Source organism: Diadema antillarum, unplaced genomic scaffold (assembly GCF_040938485.1).
Source record: "Diadema antillarum isolate AM-2024a unplaced genomic scaffold, OU_Dant_1.0 seq00001103_RagTag, whole genome shotgun sequence".
Taxonomy (NCBI): domain Eukaryota; kingdom Metazoa; phylum Echinodermata; class Echinoidea; order Diadematoida; family Diadematidae; genus Diadema; species Diadema antillarum.
In genome coordinates this window covers 974,369-987,065 of record NW_027271919.1, presented here as the reverse complement: position 1 = coordinate 987,065, position 12,697 = coordinate 974,369, and the positions used below count along the sequence as shown (strand labels likewise).

Below are 12,697 nucleotides of genomic sequence, written 5' to 3'. Positions count from 1 at the left end.
GCTTTTTCACAGTATTCACAATGGCGTAAACACCTGGAGAAATTGTATTGTAGGGCAGTGACGTGCAACGGTACTGTAAATGCTAATTGTTACGCAGCATCAGGAGAGCTGAAATGGTGATGTATGGTGTGTGAAAAATGACAGTACCCATTAAATTCTTGCTATAATGAACAATTACACTTCTCCATTGATGCATTATGGCACTCTTTAATAGCCAGTGGGGGCCCACAGGGGACTGTATCAATGGCATACAAAGTTTCTACTGAGAAAAGTGATCTTAAAAAGAACAAATTTGTTCTTGATTCATTTGGCATAAAAGACAAGAGTTTTTCATCCACAGATGCACCCCAAGGGTGACATTAATTGTTCTCTGTCATGCATACTGCTGCTGTATGGTTTTCACATTTTAGAAACTCAATTTTATTACTTGACTGACTTGCTGCAGATGTAATCTTGGAGATATATAAAATAGTACTGTACAAACATACTGTCGTCCATAAAATTGCAGGCATGTATAGTTCTATTCTTTTGGCCCAAAGAGAAAAATTAATGGTGTGAAATTTTATATGTGAAGAGTTTTATTGCAAAACGAGGTAATTCCATTCTTGTTAAGTGGAGATATTTGTGATTAAAACTGCTGAAAAACAAAGGATAAGAAAATACATGATATTTTTCACCATTTATAACTTCTAGAATATTCCTTGCTATGTCGCAAGTGAGGTATTACTGGAAAGGTTTTATTTTGCTCTATCTGATGATGGACTTACTTTGAAATGTTTGAAGATAGTGCTTAGCCCATTTTGCAATAAAACTCTTCATGTGTGAAATACCTTGCAAAGAGGGGAGGGGTTAGCCACCTTAAAAAAAAATCACTTAAAGCACTGAACAAGGTGAGGATTTTTGTTTTAAATATTGATAGTGTTTGCTCTTTAAAGTGAAGGTGTTTCCTTCTTTTGCAATATAATACAAAAAACTGGATATTGTAACAAAATCTTCAGAGATTTAAACCATGCGAGTTATGTCTTCATTTTATTCATATTGCAAGCCTACAACTGGAAAAGTGCGTTTATATATGTATGCAGGGCTTTATGACATAAGCGGTATAGTCTGATGGACCAGGGCCACCAAAATTTGATGTCTGCAGAGCTATCAAGTCTCACGCATTGTGAGTGAGACTCGAGCATTTAGGGTCTGTCTCACGATCTCACGCATGGCACCCATTTTTCTCACGCATTGGGAGCATAGCTAAAAGGATTAAAGTGAGAGTTGCAATTGAAGGCCTATTTTCCTTTTGTCTTTTAAAATAAGTAAAAACAGTCTCTTAGGTATGCACCAGCTTGCACCATTAAGAGCTAAAAATGGAAAAAGCTCCCTACCGTGGGAGGGCGGACACCTCCCTGCCACACCCTCCCCGCCCTCGCTCAGTCGCTTTGCTCCCTCGCTCACGCACATAATATATGCGCGCGCAGAGACGCTGAGTCATGAAAATCTCACTCATAAAAATTGTTTGAACTTGGCATCTATGTGTCTGGCCACCAAATTCCAATGAGGGTATCTCTATGTGACCCATTTGCGCACTCAACCCATTGAGGATGGACTGGTTTTGCGACAACACGCATTTCCTGTAGACACTTGCCCGAGTATACTTGTGACTCGTCCTCAACGGGCTAGGATTCAAAATGGGTTGTTACTTTTCCATTCTTTCAGTCACTACATTTTTGGTTTCAAGCTGCCAATTGTCAAATTAAAAAATGTTAGTGGCCCAAATGGGCTACCAGAGTAAAAAAAAATGGTGTCAAGAACTGAAAATGTTATGTACACGTATGTAGCAATATGTATTAAATCATAGAATGGTGATGCATTGAAATTCTGTCCAGTTGTTTGGATTGTATTGGTCACTGTTCAAACATTGCTGTTACATTTTGCGTATTACTCTCTAGATTTACTACCAGCAAGGAGGTAACGGTATGGTTCTCTTCGGGACTGGTGGTGAAACGATAGGGGGCGCCCTCTGGGTTCTTCCTCTAGAAGATCTGATAGACAACAACATGGAGAAGGTAGGAATATCCCTAATGTGCTTTCTTAGAGAGTAACGGCTAGAGGATCGAATCTTAGTGCCCTTTCATCTGAATAGTAGACAAATTGAACATGTCACTCTATACCAGAGCTGCCAGCTAGTACTGATTTTCATTAATTTCTACTGAAATTGGAGAAGAATACTGAGGGTTACATGCAAATTACTGAATGTAGAAATCATTGCCTGTGATATCATCTTTTTACACTGTTAAGGATTACCTGATTTTCACTCAAAAAAGGTGCAAATTAATTACTGATTTTCAGCCGTCAAAGTACTGAAAGGAGTTTACAAAAGTTGGCAACTCTGCTATACTGGTTATTAGTGATCATGATGCACTGTCAAACTGGCAACCAACCTGTCCACAGAGGCCACCTACCTAGGAAGGCCACATTATTTTCCCTTCAGTGATCGCTGGAGAGAAAGGTTTGACTGCATATACTTTCATCTGTCCGCTCTGTAACAATGGGTGAATACAAAGTGTGTTTAAACCTCTTATCATATGACATCAATTAATTGCTAATTCCTTCTGAAGGACAAAAGTATGTTGATGTGGAGTTCACATGATTGAGTTTAAGACTTTACTGGGTCACAAACTGCATAGTCACTCATGTCCTGTTTCACTATTGAGTTAATGAATATAATCATTGCACAACTGTAAACCAAGATATTTCTCTCTCTGGCATGATTTTTTTTTTTTTTGCGAATTGGACCTGACGGCCTTTTTCATGGCATGAAATTTTCACGAAAATTGCCACTGGCATGCAATGCATGTGTGGCTAGACAAAAATATCTGTGCTTTTCAATTTTATATATGAATCTTGGCTCTTGCAATATCAAAATGCACACAAACATTTCTGGTTTTACGGTAGACACTTGACATCTTACTAATGAGTATATTGATATGTCTGTCCAACTGAACAAATATCTGTACATTAGCTGCCACAGACAGCAACTTTTTTTTTTGTGATTGGCAAGCAGGCATAACTCTTTGCTGCATGTGGTGGTTTACATTGTATGGTGTCCTTGAAAACAAAATAAATGTGCCACCTTGACTTCTTTACCTTGTTATGATCCTTCACAGCTATTGTTTGGATTCATCCTTTAATGAACCAACTACTCACCAAGCCCTCTGTTGAACTCTGTGTGTCACATTGTAAACCCCTTTTGTGCTATCTTGTCGAGACAGCAATTAATGCATGATCACTTTTGGAAAATGCATAGTGTTAAACATCAAAGCCAAAAGCCACTGAATGATGAATTTCATTTTAATCTTAGTTTGCAGATAGATGTATAATACTCTAGCTGTGAGAAATGATTTTTATACAGAGAAATTTACTCCAAGGTTAATTACATCTTGGAATCACAAAATACATGCTTTCTAATTTTAGTTTGATGCTGCCTGGAGATTCATACAATATTGTAAAAGTGGATATTTTCGTGCAAGAAATTCTTCGCGCTCGGCTGGGTTAGACAGACTGACATTACAGGAATGTATTGCATGCAAAAATATGTGCGTATTTCTTATTTTCCTCCCCCCTTTACAGAATTCCCGGATCTGCCCCTGCTGTAGATCGTTTGTTCTTATGATGTTCAGGATTTAAAAAAAAGGATGTAAGTCATTTCTAAATTAAAGTCCTCCTTTTATTCCATCTGATAATGGACAGGCGCAGGTCATCTACAGTGACCCAATGAAGGGAGTCATGGTGCCTCCCATTCTCATTGACCTCACGGGAGACGGGGTCATGGACATCGTCATGGCAATGTTCAATTCGGTCATCGTGGCCATCAATGGTCAAACCTTTGACCAGCTGTGGAATCACACCATTCCCTCGTCAGAATCTTACAGGTCAGTCATTTGATGGGTCCTTGTCTCCCCCCCTCCCAAAAAAGGGGAAAATTTACAAATCAGAAGTGGCATCAGTAATTCAATCATCTGTTTGTGCTTTGTTAGTTCATCACTTAACCTGTTGAGGACAGATTGATTTTGCTACAACATGCAATTCCCATACACACCTGCCGGAGTATACTCAGGACTGGCATCCTCAATGGGTAAAGTGTTGTTTTGTTTTATGACATGTGTATTCTTACAGGCATACCTATAAGTTGAAAAGTGTAGAATTAGTACTTGAGGAGTTTTCCATTATTCTAAAAGGATAATGAAACCGAATATGTATCCATGAATTGAGAGACAAAAAAACAAGAAGTTTAGCATATCAAAATATTTATAAGTTTTGTCATTTTGTATGGATGTTATGTAAATATCAAACCTTCCATATTTGAACAAGTGTTGAATTGGGTATTCATTCAGGCAAATCGCCTTATTCTGAAGCTGTATCAGCTTTAATATTGCATGTGGGTTTTTCAGCTTTGTAAAGTGTCAGTCGCGACTATGTCTGACTTTGCTATAAACCCATTCCCTGCCAGGTTATGCAATTCCAAATGACTTCTTGGATGTCCCACCAAGTTCCTATAGGGTACCAGTTAAATACTGACAATGTTCCTTTGTTCATTCCTCACTGGTACAACTATATAGCATTGCGGTTTTTTATTTGTCTTCAGTGGTATAATGAGCAATGTGCGCTTCGTGAAAATATTTTTTCTTTTATTTTTCAGTGGCACCCAAACCGTTTAATCAGCAATAAAAATATGAACTTTTGTCTTTAGTTTCTCAGGCATACACTTGGTGTTTTATGCATGGTGGGAATACTGGAATACAGAAATATGAATCGTCTGCGTCCATTGTTATTTGATTTACATTCTGTTGATGGTTGAATTCACTTCTTTTGAGGAGAAAAATTAACAGTGTGTGACACTGTGGGATGACTATAGTTGATGGAAATATCAAGAGGTAATAAAACTGTTTTCTGTTGAATTCTGGTTTTGTGGTTATTCTAGATTGTTTATTCTAATGGACATGTTTGTGCCATGATGCTTGTATTACTCCCCTATTATCAAAAAATTACATCTAAGTTGAACAGAATGTGGGCACATTAATCATCAAATATTTGTTGTAGAGGGTGATCAATAAGCACTATTATTTGAGAGTAAATTGAATATGATTATGCAGTACCCATTGTTATAAAGGGTAAGAACCAGCACTGGCAAAAATTTGTTACAAAATCATAGTTTAACAAGTCAATATGATGCCGTTCTAGTATTCACAAGATTAAGTAACCTGTTGAGGACGAGTCCCGAGAATACTTGGCTAGGTGTCTATGGAAAATGTGTACCAGTATTATAACAGAATCAGTCCGTCCTCATTGGGTTAATGATTTGAGTCAGACTCGAGTATGCATGCCCAAGATTTTTCTTTTTATCATCGCTGGTACTGAAGCACTTGATAATTTATGTTCATGAAGGGCAAATTGTCAATCAGTTTGAACAGAAAAAAATCTTGAAGCAAGGATCATCAATTTGCCTAAACGTGCAGGGCCAGTTGCTATGAGGAATAAGAACAGTCCGTGGTAGTCAAACAGAAGCTTGGTATATAGTCTAGTGGATATGATGCCTGTCTAGGAATCACAAGCTCATAAGTTTGAGTCCTATAGCACTCAAGTATGTGTGTCTGTGATTTTTATGCCTCCGCCACGAAGTGGTGCCGGAGGCATTATGTTTTCGGGTTGTCCGTACGTCCGTCCGTCCGTCCGTCCGCTTTCGTTTGCGCGATAACTTGAGTAATATTTTCTGGAATTTTACCAAACTTGGTCCAAGTATGAGGTATGATGAGGCAATTATTTGATTAGATTTTGGGTGAAATCGGCTAAAGGTCAAAGGTCAAAAATCAAGGTCAAATCATGAAATTGTATCCGTTTACGCGATAACTCAAGACTGGATTGAGCAAATCTCACCAAACTTTGTTGGAGGATGATGTATGATAGGACAATTACTTGATTAGTTTTTCAGTGAAATCGTGCAGAGGTCAAAGGTCAAAGATCAAGGTCAAATCCTAAAATTTATCTGTTTACATGATAACTCAAAACTGGATGAAGCAGCTTTCACCAAACTTGGTCCAAGGATGATGTATGATGGGACAATTAGTTGAGTAGATTTTAGTGACATTGGCAAGAGGTCAAAGGTCAAAAGGTCAAGGTCAAATGCTAAAAATGTTGCTATTTCCCCCATATCTATGCAATGCCCAAAGGTATTTTCTTGAAACTTAGTGTAGACATGTACTACTGCGTAAAGATTCTCCAGAGAGAGTTTCATGTCATACGGTCAAAGGTCAAAAGGTCAAAGGTTAGGTGAAAATGTTGCAATATCACTTTTCTCGCAAATGGTTCAATGTATCTTCTTGGAACTTGGTACATACGCATGTACTGACTGGCAGGGATTATCTAGGGAATTTAGGGGTCGTGGGTCAATAGTCAGGGGGGTCAAAGGTCAAGGTCAACCCCTCAAAATTTTACTATTTCCCTCATATACTTGTATATGCAATGCTTGCATTATTAGTTTTAAAACTTGATATATATATACTTGTACATGCATTACCTAATGGAGATTTTCTGGGAAATTTACAGCCAGAAGGTCAAAGGTCAAAGGTTAAGGGTCAAAGGCCAGGTTTCAATGCCCCCTCCAAAAAAAAACAAACAAAAAAAAACATCAAATCTTTTTTGTACTGTAATTACACTCTTTCTTCATACCTTGGAAATGACTCAATGCATAAACTTATAAAAGGGTCCGTCAGAAGTCAAGTAAAAATTCTCAATTCCCTAAATATGTGTACCTGCACTCTTGGACAATTATAGCAAACCCAGTTCAAGGAAAGTGAACATTCAAGATATTTCTGACAAACCTGTCATTTCAATATTTTGCCAGTTATGTGAAACTGTCATCACACATTGTGAAGACATTGTACTATACACCTATTGGGAGAATCATGCATTATGACGGAGGCATCAGTTGCCATAGCGACATTTCTAGTTTTTTAATTATTTTTTTAGCATGGTTACTTCTCAGACACTAAATAATCCATGTCTATTAACATCAATGAAGGGCAATTTGTCAGATGTATTCCAAAATAAACATTTTGACACAATAATCATGTATTTGCAATTAAATGTATACATACAGCTTTAATATCATGAACATCATGTGAGTCAGAAAAAAACAACACCCCGCAAACTTTTGTTTTTAGATACTCAGTCAAACTTTGTTACACTTGATGGTGGGAAAATGCCTTGCAGAATGATGACTCTAATTCTATAACCATTGTTATTTTGATATACATTTCAGCATTATTGATACAGTTGATTGCCCTTCATGTGAGGTGAAACGTTCACCATTGCATGCCACTGTGGGATAATTTTAGTTCAAGGAAATAACAAGAGTCTATAGAGCTGTTCTTCTGTCAATGCCTGGTTTTATGGTTGTTCTACATTGTTTATTTTCAGTGATTTTGTTTTACTGTTAAGAGGCTTGTGTAAGTTCCCAGCCTGATTATGAGATATATTCAAGCTTCACTACATATAAACACATGAATCATCAAACACTTTTTTTCTTTCTATAGATGATTTGATAAGCATTGCTATGTATAAAGAAGTTATTTGATTTACCAGTAAATGACAAAATATTAAGTGACTGTAAAATGTTAGATGAGAACATAATCCCGTGTAAAAGATTAATATTTGTAATAGGACATGTAGTCATCACATTCTGGCTGGAAAACATTCAATATAATGTTAGCTTTCTTTTCTGAAATTTTCACTCTCTCTCTTTTGGTTTTCTAAATGATGAAAAAAAAAAATATGTTCAAAATTGCATATGAATACAAAAAATGCTTTAATTTTGGACATTTTTGATTTGTCTGTTCTTTCCATTCGATAGTGATGTTTTTAGTGCCACCAAGACTGTAAATCAGCACAAAAGAAAAAGAAAAAGTAAAAAAAAACTGTTATAGATTCTCAGGCATACTTAAAAAGTATAGAATGAATGGAGGGAGTACTGCTATACAGAATTTTGAATATTCTGAAGCCATTTATAGACATTGTATGTTTTATTTTGTATCTTGGGCAATGGTGTTATTTTCAGTGCTATAAGTATAAGGCCTACTGCTTATTACAAAACCTCATTGTTGCTAAAATAAACTTGACATTTTACCATTCTGTAAGGATGTGATTGGATTGTGTAAAGATTAAATGCCATTTTCAAAAACTTCCAATTTCCTCTGTTTGATTAACTGTTCACTTAAATATTGAATTATGATGATTTTGGTATTTGACTGATATTTAGTGAATTTTAATGTAAGACAAATGCATTTTAGAAAGTCAGGTTCATGTCGTAGACCTTGAGCAGTTCCAATGAAGTTTGTTAGGGCACTCTGTATCTGTCTGTGTACATATTGTTCCATATTTGATCTCTTTCTTTGCATAAATATATATTTCTGTTTATTGGTCTCTCTGACCAAGTAATGTAGCTTTCTGTGATTTTTGTAATCTCTTTCTTTCTATAAGGTTATCTTTCTGTTTATTGGTCTGCTGATATATATATATATATATATATATATATATATATATATATATATATATATTTATGTATATGTATAGATTAGGTTGTCCACGTATTGACAGGAAAAGATAAGAAACAAAATTGGAACAAAGTTCATGCTGTATTCACCAACGGTTTATTTCTGCTCTTAAGTTTTCGAGCGTCTTGCCGCCCTTTCTCAAGACATTGAGAAAAGGCGGCGAGACGCTCGAAAATTTGTGAGCAGAAAAAAAACGTTGGTGAATACAGCATGAACTTTGTTCCAGTTTTGTTTCTAATATATATATATATATATATATATATATATATATATATATATATATGTATATATGTATATATATATATATATATATGTATATATATATATATATATATATATATATATATATATATGTATTAGCAGTGTTAATCCATCTATTGATATTCGAGTATTTTTTTTTCTCTCTCTCTCTCTGTCCATATATCAATACTGCTTGTCCTCTCACCTAACCTAAATGTATGTACATGTAAATGTCTATTTTTTGTGAATGAAGATGTAAGATATTTCCTCATTTTGTATCTTTTCATTGTTTTATTTCCGTATCATGCAGCACTCCTGCACCAGCCTACTACAACGATGATGACGTACCAGATTTCATGGTAGTCTACAACTATGGCCCAGGCTACCCACTGTATTACTATGCTCAGGTAAGAACAGATTCTTCAAACTCGAGCCACATCATTATATGCTAGCTTTGTTTATACAGGATATGGCTAATTGGGAGCAGTGCTGTGCTTTGGACAATCATCGCTGCAAAATTTTCCAGGGCAAGTGTGCATGTCACTAATCAGGTTATTAAGTTGTTGCCCAACTAACTCTCATAACCACAATTCAAAGTGATATTTATTTTGTGCACAAACAGTTTGTTAGTGCAATGATGGAGTAAAAATTCTGAAGAAGTTGGTCTACACAAAAGAGAAAGAAAGTATATTTGTGTGTAGAATGCTTTATAAAATAACAAAGGAAATTCTCATAAAAGGGTTGGATGTAAGAGCATGCATGCAACCAGACATTTATTCTTCTGAATATGTAATTTTGCTGCTGACCTGTCGTAGATAAAATATAATGACCAGTCATTAATAGTCATGTCATGATGGTGACCAGAGAGATTTCATCATCTCATTTACTTGATAAAATGTCTGCTGCAGAATTTGAAATGCCTAAATTTGAAATTCTAGTAAGAATAAAAGTAATTTTGCTGTCATGGCTGTTTAAGATTCAATGATAGATCTAAGTTAGATGTTGATGTAGTAATATATGGTTTTGGAGATGGATGATGTAAGAAACATCAAGGATTTATTCAATCATTTTATAAAACAACAACAAAAAAACTTTATAAAACAAATAACTTCACTTTGTGTATTAGTAAAGCACACACTCTCAATACTGTTGAAACAATCCAAACGCCCTTGGCTGTCACCTCGAGCATGTTAAGATTCTTCTAAAAGTACCTTGCAAGAGGAACTCGTTCTAATGCCCTGATCATTGTGCATGATTGTGTAACACACAAGAAGATAATAAATGTACTGGTACAGCAGTATATGTTTTATCAAATTATACAGCAGTATATGTTTTATCAAATTATTACTTTTCCTAGCATATTTATCCTCCAATGAAATGGATAAGTGTGATTGATACCATCAAACTGTTTGCAGGTCACCATTTTGGATGGCAGGAATGGGCAACCTCTTCTCCAGAAGTCCATTATTAGCTCGGGGTCTGTGACGACGTCGCCGATCACGCTGAGCATGGAAGGTCACGGTAACGATGCCTTCCTATACTGGAGGCTGGACTGCCGTGGACATGAGGGTGACACGGCTGCCTTCCAGTTCGCTGACGATGGTGAGATTTGAAGCGTCAAAAAAATCCTCTAAAAGAAAGAACAGAACAGAGTAGGGGGTATCCTACCCCATAACTTGTAACATGCTAATAGGTTCACACCAAATTCCCTTTGTGTGCAAATTACAGATTTCTAGTTTATTTACCTACAAAAACCACAGCCATGCTTCTATGGTGTATAGACCGATTCAAGCGACTGTTCATGGAAGTGCGCCCTCTTAAGGCGACGCCATAACTGGGGGCCAACCAGGCTGGGTCGGCAAGCGCCCTGCGTGCGTGGCAAGGGTGCCAGCCAGCAGCAGCGGCAGCCAGTGCATTTACCACCCGGAGCCAACCGGCTAGCTAGCTATCTCTGGCGCTGTCAGCGATCGACGCATCTGGCTTGTGACAACTACAGTCAAACTTTTTTTTTCGCTAGCTGATTTAAAAAAAAATAAACCAAACAACCTTTACTATGAGCGAATGGGTAGATGACATACGGCTGTAGCCAAAACTTGAATTTCAAGGTAAATATCGGTACGATGATCCGTGAGTGTTTGTGGACTCTATTTCTTTGGCGATGACTTGTTTACTCGCGTGTAAGGCCCATATATTTACATTAATTGTGTAAGAGAATAAAATCCACTGTGGAGAACTATGGTTAGGCGCAGGCAGACGTCTTGCTAGTGTTGTAAACCGGGTTAATGATGACGCTGACGATGCCAGTCTCCATGAGTTGAAATTGCAATGATTTATTGAGCAAATCAAACAGACAGTCTAAACTCCGCACTATCCTCAGCTACATGTCGAATACAGAGTGAATAACAGATACAGGCCTATTAACTATTCAACATAGCAGAGCTCATAGAGAATACATTTGTATGTCCATTCTCTCTCAAGTGAAAGTGAAGAATCAAGAATCAATCAAATCTGCGTCATTATATTCACATGAAAAATAAAAGTTGCGTTGTGCCCATGCCAACCACACGCACACTGCGCCATTGGCATGGACACAACGCGCCTCAACGCATTGACGCAACAATAACATACCGCATATTTCCATTTACCACAAACTTCCCCGCGATTATATAACACAACCATGGGTTATATAATCCCAATTACATCATATCATTTTCATAACATTATACATAATAATACATAACAAAAAATTCCCCGCTCTTCATGTCAAATCATTACACTTTACAGCAATTCCATATAAGAGCGGATTAACAGCACATATACAAAATATACTTCAGGAAAGTGTGTGTTCCCCGCTTTTCCAGTCAAATATACAAACGTCGAAATACTACAAAATTGAACTTTATACATGAAATCTGCCAAGAGCTGAAACTCTTGAATCTTCCAAATTTACAGTAAATCATACAAACTCATATTTGATACATGGCATAAATGTTCCGCGCCAAGAGAATAACACATCAATATGTTACAATTTTCTTCAGTTCCGTTTCGATGTAGAACTCAGCGGTCCCACATTGTCAGTTATGTACAGAATATCCGAGAAAACAATGCATAAAAACCCGTCAAACATGCCGTAACAGAACATGTTCTATACATTGTATACATCAATGTGTATAGTTCAAATTTATCGAGACGCAATATATAGACAAGTCTCTTAATACACATGCCAAATGCATACAACACAACAACTTCCCCGCGATTATATCATACGACCCGTATGATAATAATCGATTTCCTAAAAGTAATGTATTTCTCAATGAATCAATATAACACATACCACGAAATTCACAGTTGAAACAAAGTGAAGTCACAGAATGTTAGAATTCACTACTAACAAAAATAAGCTTCCCCGCTTTATGTGTCATATCGTCACAGTCAGCGATTTGCTCATTTACAAATTAAGGGATCATTCAAAGCATGAATTCTCGACCAACTATATCTCATTATCAAACGTTCCTGAATCACTGAACAACCACTAAATATTGTCAGAATGCCATGTTGTTCAGCTTCCAACAAAACAATGAAAACAATAGTTTAGTTCCTTCATTTTTCCATGTAGTAGTGATTTCAAATACTTTCTTATCACTATTCCAATATCTCATTAAAAACTTCTTATCAATCACATATCAAAACAACCATTGGTTTCTCGCATCGATATTGCATTTCTAAATGCGCATAGTTGGGCCTAATTCCATTGCTACTTGAGATGGTACACAAGTTTCAGCTGCAGTCATGAACGTATACACTGTAAGCGAATCAACTCATAACAAATTCCATGAACGGACAGCGGATTTCTAACC

General features: G+C 36.6%; 1 protein-coding gene across 1 annotated transcript in view; it reads left to right on the top strand.

Moving 5' to 3' along the window:
• LOC139743690 (uncharacterized) overlaps positions 1-12,697 on the top strand; it is a 40,751-nt gene that overhangs the window by 15,646 nt on the left and 12,408 nt on the right. The window contains exons 5-8 of the mRNA XM_071654149.1: positions 1,941-2,057; positions 3,742-3,923; positions 9,151-9,247; positions 10,256-10,442. Coding sequence (XP_071510250.1) covers positions 1,941-2,057; positions 3,742-3,923; positions 9,151-9,247; positions 10,256-10,442 — 583 coding nt within the window. The remainder of the gene's footprint in view (positions 1-1,940; positions 2,058-3,741; positions 3,924-9,150; positions 9,248-10,255; positions 10,443-12,697) is intronic.